Source organism: Lutra lutra, chromosome 1, assembly GCF_902655055.1.
Source record: "Lutra lutra chromosome 1, mLutLut1.2, whole genome shotgun sequence".
Taxonomy (NCBI): domain Eukaryota; kingdom Metazoa; phylum Chordata; class Mammalia; order Carnivora; family Mustelidae; genus Lutra; species Lutra lutra.
In genome coordinates, this window is record NC_062278.1 from 162,794,378 (window position 1) to 162,812,850 (window position 18,473).

General features: G+C 47.1%; 1 protein-coding gene across 3 annotated transcripts in view; it reads right to left on the bottom strand.

Annotated features, from left to right (window-relative positions):
* Nucleotides 1–18,473, bottom strand: part of ALDH1L1 (aldehyde dehydrogenase 1 family member L1) — a 143,124-nt gene that overhangs the window by 18,476 nt on the left and 106,175 nt on the right. For all 3 annotated transcript variants that reach the window (XM_047742624.1, XM_047742606.1, XM_047742615.1), the window contains 6 exons: nt 18,205–18,324; nt 16,830–16,957; nt 12,702–12,852; nt 11,452–11,522; nt 8,272–8,377; nt 6,800–6,887 (listed from right to left, as the gene is read on the bottom strand). In XM_047742624.1, coding sequence (XP_047598580.1) covers nt 6,800–6,887; nt 8,272–8,377; nt 11,452–11,522; nt 12,702–12,852; nt 16,830–16,957; nt 18,205–18,324 — 664 coding nt within the window. The remainder of the gene's footprint in view (nt 1–6,799; nt 6,888–8,271; nt 8,378–11,451; nt 11,523–12,701; nt 12,853–16,829; nt 16,958–18,204; nt 18,325–18,473) is intronic.

Consider the following 18,473-nt stretch of genomic DNA (forward strand, 5'->3'; position numbering starts at 1 on the left):
GTATATATATAAAATTATTCTATATACATATCTAAAAGTTTTATTTTTATATATGAGATATATATATACATATACTTTTACTTTCATATATATGTATACATATATATGTATATAAAAGTTTTACTTTCATATATATATAAAAGTTTTACTTTCCTTTTAATTTTGGGAAATAGTGTTCTCTAACACATGAACCAAAATACACACAGGAACAACTGAAACACCCTGCTTTGTCCACACTGAAAGATTATAGCGCCCCTTCCCTAATCCCCTCTTTTAAAAATTTTTTAATTTAATAGATTTTATTCTTGTGTTTCATTCTGGATTTGTTTTTTCAGTGATGGCTTCTCATTGCTCTGGATTTAGCTAGGGTACACCTTGCCTGGGTCATGGTTGATATTTTGGACTCTACTCCTTCACTCAACCATCCCCCAACAGAATGACTAGGAGGAGAAACTCTCAACAAAGAAAATAACCAGAGACAATGTAATCTACCACAGAACTAATGGATATGGATATAAGCAAAGTGTCAGAGAGAGAATTCAGGTTCGCAATCATGATAACAATAGCTAGGATTGAAAGAAGGATTAGTGAAAATATAGAATCTCTAAGAGCATAATGAGATCTAATCAGGCCATAGAAAAAATTGCTATGAATGAGACGCAGTCTAAATTGGATACTCTAACAGCTAGGGTAAATGAGGCAGAAGAGAGAATTAGTGATCTAGAAGACAAGCTGATAGAAAAGAAGGAAAGAAATTGAGGAAGACACAAACAGATGGAAAAATATCCCATACACATGGTTGGCAGAATAAACACTGTTAAAATATCTGTGCTGCCCAGAGCAATCTATACTCTCAATGCCATCCATATCATCCATCTCAAGTACCATTGGCATTTTTCAAAGAACTGGGACAAACAATCCTAAAAGTTGGATGGAACCCAAAAAGACCCTGAATTGACAGGGGAATGTTGAAAAAGAAAACAAAAGCTTGAAGTATCACAAGCTGTATTACATGTACGAGCTGTCTTACAAAGCTGTGATCATCAAGAAAGCATAGTATTGGCACAAAAACAGACATATAGATCAGTGGAAGAGAACAGAGACCAGAGAAATGGACCCTCAACTCAATGGTCAACTAATCTTCAACAAATCAGGAAAAAATATCCAATGGAAAAAAGAAGTCTCTTCAATAAATGGTGCTCGGAAAATTGGACAGACACATGCAGAAGAATGAAAGTGCACCATTCTCTTATACCATACACAAAGACAAACTCAAAATTCATGAAAGACCTCAATGTGACACAGGAAATCCATCCAAATCCTGGAGAACATAGGCAGTAACCTCTCTGACATAAGCCACAGCAGCTTCTTTCAAGACATATCTCCAAAGGCAAGGGAAACAAAAGCAAACATGAACTTTTGGGACTTCATCAAGATAAAAAGATTCTGCACAGCAAAGGAAACAGTTACCAAAACTAAGAGGCAGGCTGCAGAATGGGAGAAGATATTTGTAAATGACACTACAAACAGATGGCGTCTAAGATCTATAAAGAACTTCTCAAAGTCAACACCCAAAACACAAATAACCCAGTCAAGAAATGGGCAGAACACATGAACAGACACTTCAATGAAGACATACAAATAGCTAACAGACACATGAAAAAATGTTCATCATCATTAGCCATCAAGGAAATTCAAATCAAAAGAGACTATGGACTCTGAAAAACAGTCTGAGGGTTATGAAGGGGCAGGGGGTGGGAGGTTGGGGGAGCCAGGTGGTGGGTATTAAGGAGGGCACGTATTGCATGGAGCACTGGGTGTGGTGCAAAAACAATGAATTCTGTTACGCTGAAAAGAAATTAAAAAAAAAAAAACCCACATTGAGATACCACCTTACACCAGTTAGAATCCCCAAAATTAACAAGACAGGAAACAACATTTGTTGGTGAGGATGTGGAGAAAGGGGAACCCTCTTACACTGTTGGTAGGAATCCAAGCTGGTGCAGCTACTCTGGAAAACAGTATGGAGGTTCCTCAAGACATTAAAAATAGAGCTACCCTACAACCCAGGAATTGTACTACTAGGTATTTATCCCAAAGATACAGTTGTAGTGAAAAGAAGGGGCACATGCACCCAATGTTCATAGCAACAATGTCCACAATAGTCAAATCGTGGAAGGAGATGAGATATCCTTCAACAGATGAATGAATAAAAAGATGTGGTTCATATATACAATGGAATATTACTCAGCCATCAGAAAGGATGAATACTTAACATTTGCATTGACAGGGATGGAACTGGAGGGGATTATGGTAAGTGGAATAAGTCAAGCAGAGAAAGACAATTATCATATGGTTTCACTCATATGTGGAACAGAAGGAATAGCATGGAGGACATTAGGGGAAGAGAGGGAAACCTGAAAGGGAAGAAATCCAAGAGGAAGACAAACCATGAGATACTCTGAATTCTAGGAAACAAACTGAGGTTTACAGAAAGAAGGAGGGGTGGGAGGATAGGGTAGCTGCATGCTGAGTATTAAGGAGGGCAGGTGTTGTGATGAGCACTGGGTGTTATGTGCAACTAATGAATCAGTGAACAGAATTTTTAAAATCTTTAAAAATAAAAATTTTAAAAATTGAAAATGTTAGCTTAAAAAATAATAAAAGTATGAACACAAGTTCAAAGGGTATTCTAAAAAAAAAAAAAGGTAATGAGGATGGAGTCACTTCTGAAGGCTAACATGAGGAGTGCTGTTGACAATTCCCAGCAAAATAAGGGTCATTGATGAAAATCATTAAAAAAAAATTTAAAGGGACGCCTGGGTGGCTCAGTTGGTTAAGCCGCTGCCTTCGGCTCAGGTCATGATCCCAGCGTCCTGGGATCGAGTCCCACATCGGGCTCCTTGTTCTGTGGGGAGCCTGCTTCTCCCTCTGCCTCTGCCTGCCACTCTGTCTGCCTGTGCTTGCTCTCTCTCTCTCTCTGACAAATAAATAAATAAAATCTTTTTAAAAAAAATTTAAAGTCTCTGAAAATTTTTCTAAATTTCCATATAGCAAGTGAAGAAACATTTATTCAAGTTCATCTACTAAATCTCAGGAGGAACAATGAGAGTCTGTGATACTTGTACCATGAACAATTCTCTCCCTCCACATCTCCCCTCTCCCTCCACATGATGGAAACTCTACTCCAGGTGGGTATGGACATTAAGGTAGAGTTCCTCTCCTCCAGTTGCTAGTTCAGGGATATGACATCTTACTAAGAAGGGGCAGTCCATCACCATTTTTCTTCCCCTCCAACTCTATGTTTTAGAAGCCAAATTCCTGGTAAGTATGGCCTCCACCCAGTCCCCACTCATAAAGTGAAGGCTCTACCCTGGATGTGGCAGGTTGAGACTACTGGAAACTTATCTATTTCCTCATAGGGCCCAACACCTGAGGCAGTGGTTCTGAGATTTTGGGTGGGCAAGAAACTTCCTATAAGAACAGAGATACTAACTTTATTTGAAACTGTGGGGGAAGTTCAAATATAAGGGTATTTGAAAAACAATGGAGATTTTGAAGGTGAGCAACTAAGAGAAGGCTGACAGCTCTATGACAGCAATGAGGTAAACTACAAGTCAGTTAGTTTACCACAGAGAACCAGGGAAGTGCTCTCTCGGTAAGAACAAACCTCAAAGCATGGCCTCAATATTATTACCCCTGCAAAGGGTCCCAAATTTAATTGGATCAGATTGTAGAGCAATCTATGACCCAGAGCATTGTTGAAAACACTAGGGCAAGAAGACTGTAGTTAATGGAGCTGAACTGCTAACTGTGATACCAAAGGAGGCACATAGCTTAAAGGGAGACCAGGGGAAGAGAGTCAAAGAGAGCCCCACTAAAATTGCTGTCATCTTGTGCTCAAGGCTGTGCTCCCTGAGGAGTGACATCACTGGCTATACACCACAGGGAAAACAGACTTCACTTAAATAGCCTAGCCAAGTCACTAAAGACATAAACAAGCAAATAATGAAAACAAGGTCTGGAAAGGGAAAAAGAGGGTCAATATCCAGAGTTGGCACAATATATTACCTAAATTATCCAGCTTTTAACAAAGGAAGCTATGAGGCAAGCAAAGAAATAAAAAAGTGTAACCCATCAGGAGAAAATAAATAAATAAAAAAAGAAGAAGGTAATACAAGTTGAGGGGGGCCAGATGTTGTACTTAACAAAGATTTCAAAGCAGTCATTATGAGTGTGTTCAAATGACTAAAGGAAACTGTGCATAAAGGAAACTAGGATGGCAATGTCTCATCAAGTATACAATAATCAATAAATTAAGTAAAAACAGGTAGAAATTCTGCAACTAAAAAGTACAGTAACTGAGTAAGAAATTCATTAGAGGGGCTCAACAGTAGGATTGAACTGGCAGACAGAAAGACTCCGTGAACTTGAGGATAGTTAGAGAATATGTAATCTAAAGAACAGAAAGGAAAAAAAAATTAATGAATAGAGCCTCAGAGGAGAGTGGGCTACCATTAAGCATACTGACATATGTATAATGAGAGTACCCAAAGGTGAGGAGAAAAAAGAACAGAGGAAAATGTTAGAGTAAATAATGGCTGAAAACTTTCCAAACTTGATGAAAAATAGTCTAAAAATCCATGAATTTCAATGAATTCCACATAAAATAACCATAAGAAGACCCACTCCCAAATGCATCTTAGTAAAAATGGTGAAAAATACAAAGCAGTAAAGAAGCAGTAAGGAAAAATGACTCATTGTATATAAAAGAATCCTAATAAGATTAATAGCTGACTTCTTATCAGAAACAACAGAGGCCCAGAGGGAGTGAGATGATACATCTGAAATGCTGAAAGAACAAAATTGTCAACCAAGAATCTTATATTCAGCAGTTATCTTTCAAAAAATACAGGCAAAATAAAGACATTTCCAGATAAACAAAACTTAGATAATTTGTTGCCAGCAGACTCACATTAAGAGAAATATACCAAAGGAAGTTCTTCCAGTTAAAAGCAAGTCACATAGGTAATAATCTGAATCCATCAGAGAGCACCAGTAAAAGTAATTATATAATTATAAAAGACAGCTTAAATGAATATTTCCTTTTCTTTTTAAATGAGCTAAAAAGCAATTTATAGAATAATATGTATATAATTGTATTGTTGGATTTCTAACAAATACAAATGAAATATACTTGACAATAATAGCAGAAAGGAGGTAGTAAGAAAATGGAGTAAGAAAGTAGCAACAGAGTAATTCAAGAACAGGAACAAATGAAGAGAACCAGAAATGTAAATGAGGTTAATACAGCAAACACTGTAATTATATATTTTCTCTCCTTTCTTTTTAACTTCTTCCATAGACATAAAATTATATAAAATTATATAAAGTTATAGCAATGTAACACAGTGATAAGTACACAAAAATATGTGACAAAACATCACAGAAAGGGAGAAGGGATACTATAGTTAGGTAGGAATAGCATATTTCACTGGGATTAAGTTAGCATAAATCTGAAGTATTTTTTGATGACTTAGGAAGCATATGGTAAATCCTAAAGTAACCATTGGGAAAAAAATAAAAACTATATAGTGAAAAAAATCATTAAAAGAATTAAAATGTTACACTAGAAAATATTCACTCAATGTAAAGAAAACCGTAGAAGAGAAATAAAAACAAAAGACAGGAGACACAGAAAGCAAAAAGTAAAATTGCAGACATAAATCCAACTCTATCAATAATAACAGTAAATATGAATGAATGAAACAATCCAGTCAGAAAGCCAGAGACTGTCACACTGGATCAAAACAAGATCCAAGTATCTGCTGTCAAGGAGACATCAGATAAAGATAGGTTGCAAGTTAAAGGATGAAAAGAATATATCATACAAACAAAAACCATAAGAAAGCTGGAGTAGCTCTGCTAATATCAGATGAAGTAGACTGTAAGACAAAAATATTATGAAAAAGAAAAGAGGGACATTTATATAATAATGAAAATGTCAATCAAAAGGTATGAGATGTCATCAAAGCTCTCTGTGAATGATTTACTTATTTAAATGACAAAAGCAGAAATAAATGAATTAAACTTTCAACTCAAAAAGATACAAAAAAACACACAGGAGAACACAGTAGGAAATAATGATGAAAGCAGAGAAAAAAACAGAATAGCAATGGAATGGGTAAAGAAATTTGAGGGCTCTTTTGTTTTTGAGGGAAGTATGGGGACAGACAAGCACTTTTCACAAATTTAATCAATTTTAAAAGAGAAAAAAACTATAAAGTATAAAGGGGATACTCTAACAATCAAAGGGAGACTCAAAAAGGAATTACTTATAAGACATTGTTAATACAACTCTAGGTCAATATATTTTAAAATGTGTGCAAGAAGAGACAACTTTTCCAATAAACTAGACTACTAACCACAGAAGAAACTAAAGAAGTTCAATTCATGTAATACCTCCCCAGATGCCCCAAGCCTAGATAAATTCCCTCAAACTTCCAAGGGCAGATAATTCCCAAGTTATATACTTTATGCCACAGCACATATAGACATACAAAAAAAAAGGAAAACATTTGGGGAAGCATTTTAAAGCTAGAACACTTCCAGATGTGTGTTTCTCCCACCACAGGAGAGGGCGTCTCCTCATCAGGTTGGCCGTGTCCACTGGATCACTGTGTCCCCGGTTGCTCTGCCCCACTAGAGTACCTCACGCAGCAAGCCCTGTTCTGACCAAGGGAATCTCCAGCTGCCTGGAGCCTTCGCACCCCCAGATGCCCATGTCCACATTCCTTACCAGATCCCGGGAGGATGTTGACCACACCCTTCGGAATGCCAGCCTTCAAGGTCAACTCTGCAAACTTCAAGGCTGTGAGTGGGGTCACCTGAGGAGACAGCAAAGAACACTGGGTCAGGAGGGATTGGGAAGTGAGGTTCTTCCATCCTCTCCCAGCAGCCCAGATAGCAAACAGGGAGAAGCAGTCATGGCAGGAAGACCCTCGAGGTAAGCGCCATCATAGGGGGTACTGCCAACCCAGCCAGCTTTCCCCACAGCTCCAGTGGAAAGCTGGAAGTAAGGCCCCTTCCTCATGTACCTTCTGGTGTCTTCTCCTGGCAGGCTCCAGCCCTGTGGCCAGGCCTGGCCTCTTCCTAAACGTTCATACCTCCTTCACTCGGGCAGTGGGGAGTCCCAGGACAGACTGGATGCACCTCAGTACCAGATTCTGATTACCTCCTCATTGCTGGAGGCCGTTCCTCTCCTCTTGGCCTGCCAGCAGCCATTCCTCTTCGGGCCCAGGTAATATTCCTTGTAAAGGTTGGCTTGTGCCCCACCTACCAGTGAGCCTCAGAATCACCACATTTGTGGGGTGTTGGCCCTGGGAGAGCACAGGCCTGTCGGGGACTCTTCCAGGGACAATCGCCTGGATCTGTGCGCAGCACCCCCATGCTAACAAGAGAGTTATGGGTCAACTCAGAGGGTTGCTGTGATGCTCAATAAGCAAATACATGCAAATTTTTATTGTAATTTATTGTATATTAAAATGCTTTAGGAGTTCCTGACTCAGTGTGAATACTGTAAATGTCAAGTGTTGTTATTGCTGGTTTTTAAATTTATTTTATTATTTATTTATTGTTATTTCTGGTTTTTAAATTATAATACTTTTGGAGCCAAATTGCCCCAAAGCAGCCAGGGGAGCAAGAGACCTCCGGGGCACACTGTCCAGAGCCCCATGATAGAGCATCTCGCCTTCAGGTCCTACCACCACGGGGGGCAGGCAGGGGAGGGGCTGCTACTGCAGCTGAAGCTCATTCAGAGAGTGTCCTCATCCCGGGGAGACCCTGCTCAGGCCCTTCCAGACTGTCTGAGTGACTCCGAGGTCCCACCTCTGTAGCTTCTCTATGAGGGGCTGGGCTTCAGTCTCAGAGCACTCTGAGGCCTGGACAAGGGTTACCAAACAGGGTTTCTGCTCCCCCAAACCCAGAGTGCTGGCACCTGTGGAGAAATCCCTGACTGCTCACCAAGCAGCTATAGGTACAGGGTCGGCTAACCTGATTCAGCCACTCTACTGCTGAAAGAACAGACTGCCTACAGCCCCCACTGGTTCCTGCTGCATGCTGCCTCTGACCGAATGGGACTCACAGAAGGCCAGCCCTCATCATCTCTCTTGGGGAGAAACCAGTCCTGGGTGGACACCTGTCTCCTTTATAGGGTGATTACCAATACCCTCTACAGCCCACACGCCCTGCCCGGAACATGCCCACACCCACCTGGGCAGGCTTGATCACCACTGTGTTCCCAGCAGCCAGGCAGGCAGCCGTCTTCCAGGAGAGCATCATCAGGGGGTAGTTCCAGGGGATGACGATGCCACAGACCCTGCCATACAAAAGAAGAGGGACTCTGTCTCTCCACACAGCCTGGGGGCCAGAGTGCACCTCCCAGTGTCTTCTCTCCCAAGCCGACACCCACTCAAGCTGTGCTCCGCTCACTCCACTCCACAACACTCCACTCCATAACACTCCGCTTTAATCCACTCCACTCCACCCCACTCCAGGCTTCCTGATATGGAGCCAAAGGTCCCCTGAGAGATAGCTCATGCCTGGCTTACCAGTCCCTGATGGGGCAGTATGTTCAATCTGGCAGTAGCCCCTCTTCCCAGCAGGGGATGATGACAGGGAAATTTCTGATGAGAGCTGTGAGACCTGCTTAAGGACAGCTGAGTAGGATGTGACACCAGGCAATGGGGGAGGGGATGGCAGGCAGGACCTGGTAGAAGGCCAAGGATCACACAGGCAGTCTGAGAGGGTATGGGAGAGGGTTGGGATCACATGGTGGGCCAGGAGGAAGCGGGTGAGGGTCTTCCTAGGCTTGAGGCCAGGGGTGAGTCCCATGGAGAGAAGGAAGCAGTCAGCCTGGGAGGCCTGATAAGACTTGCCTGCCGTGCATTAAGACATGGTACCATCAGTACAAGCAGTGTCTCCATCAAGGGGAGGCCCCACAGTCCTGGGGGGCCTAATGATGACATGTGGTCGTAGCAGGCATGTGGCCCTGCTTTCCCCTAACTCCTTTAAGATGCGGGCACTATCTTCATCAGTGTCAGACAATTACTGAGCCCGTCCACACAAGAGCTCCACACAGGCTACATGACTTGTTTCTTCGTCATCATATTCATGATCATCATCACCATCAGAACATTTCCCAAAAAGATGACTTCTTAGCTAAGCCCAGGCGAGGGGAAGAGTGTGGACGAATGCTGAGGGCAGGACCAACGGGGCCTGCACACCGTCCTGGGAGCAATGGGGTGCACCGAGGGTTTAGGAGAACCGCTCCTACCCCCAGTACACCCAGCAGGGTGAGACAGCAGAGGAAGCACAGTGCGTGTTCCCAGGGAAGGGGGTGAGGTCATCAGGGTTGTGAAGGCTCCAAAGTAAAAAAGACGTCAGGGAAGTCCCACTGTCATGGCTGATCTGTACTCCCCAAAATTCACGTGTTGAAATCCTAACTCCAGGAATTAGGGTTGCTCCAGATGTAATTAGTTAAGATGAGGTCTTACTCGAATAGGGTGGGTACTTAACCCAAAATGACTGGTGCCTTTATAAAAACAAGGCCATGTGAAGAGTTAGACAAGCAGAAGGGGAACATGATGTGAACATGAGGGCAGAGATAGAGAGATGCCAAAGATTGCCGATAAAGCCCAGAAGCTAGGGGAGAGGGCTGGAGCAGATCCTCCCTCACACCCTCAGAAGAAACCAACCTTCTGACACCTGTATCTAGAACTTCCAGCCCCAGAATGCTGAGACAGTAAATGCGTGCTGTTTGAGCCACCTGGTTTTGGTACTTTGTTACAACAGCCCTAGCAAACTCATACACCTGCTGATATAGGGAAAATCTCCCGCTCCCCCATCTCACTGGGAGGCTCAGCATCAGCATCCTCCTCAGTCTGACGGGACAGACTCCCTGAGAGGCACCTGGAAGATCAGTGACCTTACAGTCTCATGTATCTGGCAGCCAGTGTTCACCTGGGCCCTGGTATCCCAGCCCAGCCCCTCTCATAGCCTGCGCCAGAGGAAGGGGCTCTAAGTACTCTGGACCTGCAGGGCTCTCGCTCAGCACTCTGACATCTTGGCTGGGGAGTTCTTTGTTGTGGGGGGTTGTCCTAGAGCACTCCCTCCATCTCGTGTCCTCTGGGGGAAAGGGCAGGTGGGCAACCCTGCCCTGGAGTCCGTGCCATCTCCCCCTAGCCTTGCCCCTCTCTGTGGGCTACAGGAGGGTTTACTGTGTCCACAGCCCATTCTCCCAACAGGAGCCTCACCTTCAGGACCTGGTGTGTCCATCTGTGCTCATTTCTGTTGATCCAAATGACATTTGAACCCCTTCTCCTGAAACACTCCCACGCTCTCCAGGAAGCTGAGTGGCTTTGACCACCGTCCATGGGGATGTGAGGTCCCTGCTGGTGGGTCATGGTGTCCTCCCGCTGTTGGGGGCACAGAGCAGGTGGGAAGTCCTGCTGGGTGCTGACCACACTGGGGCTCTGACCCATTTAGATGATTTTAGAGGACATTCCTTGGTGTGCTTTCCTCACACAAGTTTCTCTCGGGTCTGCTCCTTGGGGTCCCCCTAGCTCTGCCCCACGCCTCCACAGACCTGTGCACCATGCCCAGTAAGGATGCCCAGAGCTCAGCAGGGGCTGTGCTGGGTTCTGCTCACATCGCCCCAGCAGAGCTGCTGGGAGAGCTCTCGGGCTGGTCTCCCGATGCGCCTCTGTCAGTGAGTGAGCCACCACAGCCATGCCTTCTGGCGGGGATGCATCTGGGGACTGAACTGTGAATACAAGCTGCCTTTCACAAGGGTGGAGCCCCTCCGCTGCCCTAAGGCAATGTGAGGGGGCTTCTCTCTCCCTAAGCTATTGGGCCTCACTGCTGGGTGTAAATCATACCCCCCCACCCCCACCCCCCATCCCTAGTTTGTTCTGTGTGCAGTGAACACTTGTCTTTCCCCCTTGGAGTGCCAGTTCCTATCCTTTGCCTATTTCTCTATTATTTTGTTCCTGTTCCTTGGTTCTGTGTATTCTTTGTTTTTATACACATTCATTATGATCTTTCCAGAAAAAATTTTTCAGGTGCACCCTCTATGAGCTTGACTGCTAGAGGGTTATTGAGGGGATTAAGTAAAATTATACTTATAAAGTCATTACAACAGTGTCTGGCACAGAGCAGATACTTTGGGAATGAAAGCTGTTTCATTTGCTAGAATGTAAGTCCCCTGAGGATAGGCATTCTCATCAGCTCTGATCATCACTGTATCTCCAGCACCTGAACTGCCCGGCACGTAGTGACTGTCGAGTAAGTAGACATGGGAGAGATATGCAGAAAGGGGATGAGTGCCCACACAACATACCGTATGAAAAGCACCCATTGTGTGGAGAATCTTCGCCCTGTGCTGTGACTCACCCAATAGGCTCCTTCCTGGTCAAGGTCAGGTTGCGGTTTGGTCTGGCATGGTTGATAGGGATGGTGGAGCCCTGGAAGAAGCATGGAGTGGGTGGGGGGTGGGTCACTGAGAGGGGAATCCATGGTTTCCTCACCCATTCCCCCTGGGCAGCCAGACTGTGCCTGGAGCTCAGAATTCAAGAGTCTTGTCTGTGTCCTGCAGCCCCCATGAACCAGACAGGTAAGAGACCCAATCCTTCAAGATTATGTATGACAGGGGCATCTGAGAACTCCAGACATAGGTGGAGTGGGCAGCCAACAGGTGTAAGATGCCTGCTACATAGAGCCTGGCAGAGTCCTCAGATGGGAAGCTGGTCCTGGTACAGGTAAGCTCTCTGGCTTTGACACTGGGGCAGAGAAAAGGGGAGTGAGAAGCCAAGTTGCCTCTGGAGAGTGTGCTAGCCCAGGAGGGCCCATTTAGGGGCAGTTCCAGCCGGCAGCGATGCAGCAGCAGGAGGAGCAGAAGGTGGGCCTTCCATCACACCTGCACCCTCCACCCCATGGAGAGGACACAAGGCATGAACCTCAAATCTGGCACAGACCCATGAACCCATGAGTGATAGGTGTACCATCACTGCCTGCAGTGGGCAAATCTCTGAAAATGGGTCCCACGGTCCCACTCTGATCCCTGGGATCTGGGAGATGGTGAGCTACTCCCTCTGCAAAGATGTGGAATGGCACAGTTGACCTTAGGAAGAGATGATGCAGGTGTCCCCAGCACCACCTCAGGAGCCCCCACAAAGGCAAAGTTTTCTCCAGTTCATGGCAGATGGATGCCAAGCCTGAAAACAGCAAGGGGATGGAGGACTGGGGCAAGGGCCAGAACAAGGCCTGCAGTGGCTGACAGCAGCCCCTGCCAGCAGCCAGCAAGGACCTAGGCCTCAGTGCTCCATCAACAGGAGCTGAACTCTGCCAACATTTCTCCAACATCTGAATGGGCCTGCAGGCAGGGTCTCCCCAGAGCCTCCAGCCAAAGCCCAGCCTGGCCATACCTTGACACTGTCCTTGGGAAGCCCCGGCATGGAACCCAGCCCAGCCTGCCTGGACTGCCCATTGGAGGAAATGGGAGCTGATCAATGGGGTTGTTTTAAGCCAATAAGCTGTGGTTGTTTGTTATGCCACAGGCAGGCTAATGCACGGCCCTCAGAGTTTCCTGCTGGGCCCAGCCTGCTTGTGTGAACTCACTTGGTGGGCAGGAGCCTCAGCCTCACCTGAATCTTGTCGCACCAGCCAGCAAAGTAGCGGAAGGTCTGGACGGACATGCCCACATGGGTCTTCAGGGCCAATGTGTAGACAGCACCTGCATCCAGAGCCTCAATGGTGGCCAGCTCCTCCTGATGCTGTTCCATGAGGTCTGCCAACCTGGCCAAGGGGTGGGGTGCAGAGAGGAAGGAGATGGGCTCAGGCCTGGAGCAGCCTGGCCTGTTCTTTCAAGGCCCTTCTTCAGTGAGTCAGGGGTTCTTCCCTGAACTCCCAGCTCTGCCACACTCCGATGTGCTGACCTCAGTTTCCCCATCTGTGAGATGGGACAGTAAGGTTTCCTTTGCAGGATGAGTGTGAGAATGGTGCCCTTCTCTTCTCTCTCTCCTCTCTTTTCCTTTCTTCCTTCCTAAAATATTGACGGATTAACTACTTCATAATGATGCTTACAAATGATCCTACAAAACAGTCCCTCTGCCTCTCTAATAAGGAGGTCACCATTTCAAAAGGCCACCCTCTCTGTCTCCGGACAGCCTTGACCAGGGGAAAGCATGTCTGGCTTCAAGCACCAGCCAATCTGGTGGAGTATGCCCCCAAGGATGGCATCTGTGGGGAGGGCAGGGAGGGGGCTATGATGGGAGAGATGCAAGGGAAGGTGCATCTACACAGCCCTTCTTAAGTGGGAGCACTCTGACAGCCAGCTGCCCTCCCATGCTTCTGGTGGGTATGCTGCTATGGGTAGCCCGGGAATTAGGACTCTACCCCCTTCCCTGATATAAGGGAGCTCAGAGAGCAGCATGCCCAGGGGGCAGGGTGGACAGGGGAAGGTGGAGACCACAGATCTAGAGCAGGTCTCAATCTTGTACTTGGGGGAGCTCTGGCCCAGAGATGAGCCTGGGACCAAAGCCTGCTGAGCTGCTCCTCTCCGCACATAGCTGTGGCATGTCTTAAACCCCCAAGTACACACTCACACTCTCCGGGAAGCCAACCTTCACCCCACCTCAATCACACCTCCCTGCAGTGTCCTCCTAGCACCCTCCATCTTTCTTCAAACCTCACCTATTATAGATACCCACTTAGACAAGTATTCTGGTACTATTTGCCTTCCCCTGAGGGCTGGGACAGTATTTGGCCTCCTGCTCCCTCCTGGGCCTCCTACACCCACCAGGCACACAGTCAGCATGCGGCAAAAGGCTGGTGAGTGAAACTGGACCAAACAGACATGAGTGATCTAGTGGCAGAGCCACACTGTTACCTCAGAGACGGTATATACCCAGGTAATTCTCTAGTTAAGAAAAACAAAGGTGTAAATCACTCTTTGAGAACTATTCTAGACCAGATAAGGAAACACCATGTTGTGGCATTTCAAGGACTAGGGTTTCATCAACTAGAAAAACAGATGTGCCTGAGGTATAAACCTATATTACAAATAAGCCAAAGATGGCCTCTGTGTATTGGCCCCTAGGTTGTTCACATCCTCATCACAGCGTGAGACTTGTCAGCTCAGACGCTTGCTGCATACACACTTATGTATCCAGTTATTTTAAAAATAGTCCAAACAAGTAGACTTTTAGCCATTTAGAACCTTGTGGCTTTGTATCCTCCAGGAACCTCACTTGATAGCTGTTATCAATCGGTGAGATGGACCACACAGTTGTAACTGCTGCCCTTCCCAGCCCTCTGACCTAGAGACTCCTGTTCTGCTACCGAGCAACAGTGCCAGAACACGGGAGGCCCCTCTGGGATCTCCTGACCCCCAAGAGTTCCCTTGCACCCTTCCCATTCTGGGTAGGGGCCCCCCACTACAATTTCTGGAGGGCCTCCCACTATGGGGGCACCACCCCATGAAACCTGTTGCATATTACTACTTCTCATGGCCATACCTTTTCCCTTGATCAGCCCCAAATCCCTCCAACTCTGCCAGACAATGTCACATGCATGTGATGTGGCCATGTCATAAGTCCCTTGCGTGGCTATCACCCTAGCATACCATTTGGGAGGCTCTTCAAGGACAGCTGAGTGGGACTGTTCTATTGTCCACTTTGTTAAGCTGCTGCTCTACCTCCCAGAGTCCTGTCTCCAGAAAGTGCCAGTGGGGAAAGCAGGGGAAGCAATCTCCATCAGCCCACAGGTCTGCAGGATGGATGTAAGGAAGGGCAAGGGTGGGCAGGCTCAACCTGGCACCCCTGGCTCCCTAACAGCAGTGTGGGCCACCACCACATTCCTCGCTGTGGACTTAAGGGGGTGTCTGAACACAAGGTGACAGCTTTCCACAGATTCTCCCACCAGTTCTTGGTGGTCCCGCTCTGGCAGCTGGGACACTGGCTCTCCAGGTTCCTGAGAGGCTCAATCTTGTCTCTCAGTGGTTCTTGGGGGCTGCCTGGTGACTTTCTGTAACAATTCTTTCTGGTTCTTTCTTCCCGACTTACTCCTACAACGCATTCTGTATTCCATAGTAGCTACCCATGGTCCTATTTTCCTCATTGAACGAGGGGCTACCCCCTCCTGGGCCAGCAATGGGCACACCTCCACCATGGGGACTGGGAGACTACATGAGGCAGGGACCAGGTTATTAGGAGCTCTCAGGCCTGGCCTCAAGACGTGTGTCCAAGCAGTCCAGGACTCTCTTTTTTTTTTTTTTTTTTTTTTTTTTTTTTTTTTAAGATTTTATTTATTTATTTGTCAGAGAGAGAGGAGCGAGAGTGAGCACAGGCAGACAGAGTGGCAGGCAGAGGCAGAGGGAGAAGCAGGCTCCCTGCCAAGCAAGGAGCCCGATGTGGGACTCGATCCCAGGATACCGGGATCATGACCCGAGCTGAAGGCAGCTGCTTAACCAACTGAGCCACCCAGGCGTCCCAGTCCAGGACTCTCTTTACAGTTGTGCAGGAACCAACAATTCCTCACTGTGGTGTGGCCAGTGGTGCTATTATGGCATATGCCACTAGACGGCAGCAGAGAACCTCAAGGAAAAAACTCTTCTGGGCCAACACATTGTGCCAGGGGAGTCTCTGCTTCAGGGCCAGAAGGCTCAGCACCATAAGCCTGGGCTTGCACATTTTGGTTCTGCCTAACCTGGGAACTCTAGGAAGCCAGTGGCTTCCTAAAACTGATGGACTCTTAAAGGGTCTTGAAACTAACTTGAGCTATGGCAGGCTGGGTGCACCTCCCTAAACCCCACAATCTCTGTTCCATTTTGAAACCATACAGACACCCCTTTCTAGTCCCCTGTGCTGGGGGCTGTCCTGGTGGGTCTGTCCTCCGGAACAGGAAAAAAAAATGGCATTCTGACTGCAAGGCCAAGACAGGTTCTCTCTCCCACCAGATGACAAGCACATTTGGACCACATCATGACCAGGCTGTATGCCTGACAACTTCCCCAGGACCTGGAGCACAAAAGCCAGGTTCCTGAAACCAGCTTGCTCACCAGTCTTTTCAACATTGCTTAATTCATCTGCCCAGCAGACCCCTTCTGGAAACATTACCCCACTTCCTTGGGGGTGGCTGCTCTTCCCCACTGGGACCACTGGGTTGTAGGGGAGCAGTATCTCTTCTCCAGGCCTTATTCTAACCCCATTCTCACAGGCTGGAGCAACCCGAAGTCCTTCCCTAAGATCTCTGATGGAACTAAGGGGAAAGAATCCCTTCTGCCATGGTTTAAGGAAAAAAAAACACAAAAAAAACAAGACAGAGAAGTGTGCGATTCCGGCAGTTAATGTGGAGCTGGGCGGGTGACCGCAGACAGAACAGGCCCCATCCTTCCTTTGCTGTCTTCTGCATGAAGTGGCCTGATCCTGCCTCTGGTCCAGGCCACTCCAGGTAAATGCTGTCCTGAGTCTGCCCAGGACCATCTGTTAGCTTTGCCAGTCTGCTGTCCCGATCTGATCAGTACCTTCACTTTTGCACCCTCTCATCTTCTAATACACTGTCCCCTCCACTGAGGACACCTTTCCCCTCAGGGCTACTTGTGTCTGGCAAAATCCCTCCTGACTCTCAAGCCACTTCCTCTGGAGCCTTTCCTCAGCCTCAGGCCTTGGTTGAACAAACCTGTCCAAGACTCCACCTTCCTCCTGGTAGGACCCAAGCATGCAGCCCCAACCCAAGTTGAAGGTCAGGGACTGACAGAAGGTTGTGGGGCTCACCTGTACAGGAGCTGGCCCCGATCCCGTGCATTGATCTTCCCCCACAATCCGTTCTCAAAGGCATCCTTAGCAGCAGCCACTGCCTTATCAACATCACTGACCTGAGCCAGGGACACCTGGCAGATGACCTGTGGCGGAGTGGAGTTGTGAGGTCTTCCCTGGAATCCATGTACACAGAAGCCCCATACCACCCACTCCCCTGGCCACCTGGGAGGGCTTAGAGGGCATGGTCAGCCAACAGGAGGAAAGGCAAGGGCCTTCAGAGAGACCTACTGTGTTTCCACACACCAGCATCCTTCTTTGCCTTGCCACTGAGCCCAAACAGGGCAACAGACTCAGGCTCCAGCAACAAGGCTGAGGATCAACTCAGTGTTTTCAAGCCAAGAATAGAACCCATTAATTCAGTGAGTCTGAGGTGGAAGGTTTATTTCTTTAGTCTAGACACTGACTGTGGCAGAACCATTCCTGTCCCCATCCTTGCTCTGTGTCTGCTTGCACATGCACTACAGGGCAGGCTCTCACACCTCCTTCCACCTGGGCTTGGCTGAAGGGAAACCCAGGAGGAGACAGAAATGAGAGGAGCAAGGCTAACTCCTTACTGGTCACCACAGGTAGGCTGCACCCTCCTTGACCAAGGCCCTAGCACCCAGGCAGTCCTGCCCACACAACCTCCCTTCTGGGGTTCTCAAAACAGGCCTTTAGGTGGTAACAGCTCCCAATTTCTGCCTGAGAGCACTGCATCCCCTTTCGTGTGTCCCCATACCCTTTCGACTCCTTTGTCCCCCACTTTCTTTAAACTCCCCTCAAATGACCCACTTTGAGTGTGCGGTTTTCTGCAGGCCCTGAGAGATGCTATACGGTGGGGCAGAATGGAAAACTATCAGTATGAACATGTCGGAGTAAAGTGTTGTTTCAGGTAGGTGTATGTGTAAGAGAATACAATATGTGTGTACTGGGTCATGACATAAGAGGATCACGGTCAAGACAGTCTGACAAACACAGAATATTCAAGGAAGAATTTCCCAACAGTGAGGTGTACACATATTCGAGAAGGTAGGGGCCATGCTACGGCTATTGTATGGAAGAGGAGGGAATGGCTTTATTTCCTCTTTGGGGCAGGGGCAGAGTTTAACTCTGTTCCATTCTCTGAAGCAGGCTCCAGACTTTTAGAATCCTCCTGACTCCTTGCCAGTTCTCCCCTCTGGGCCATTCCTGTAGGGAGACTGGAAAATGACTGCAACCCTTTTGCATCCAAACAGAGGCCCGCCCCCAGGCCAGAATCCCCGGATGCCAGGTGGGGGAGTAGATGGGAGAAGAGGCCATGGGGTGAGTAGGGAGGAGAAAAGGTAGGAGGGCACGCTAGGTCTGTGCTCACACTTCCGTCTGTCGGGTTGATGGTCTCATAGGTCTTGGCACCTTCGGCATCCACAAACATGCCCCCAATGAAGAGCTGGTGGGGCATTCGGAGGGTCAGCTTGTTCACTGCCTTTTCCACCTGGGAAGGGAGTTTTTGCAGGTGTTAGCTGCAGTGTGGACTCTTCACAAGGTGAATCAGTGATGGATACAAACCCACAGAGACACAGGAAACTCTCACAGTCAAAGAATAACCACTTGTGCACATACCACACACACACACACACACAC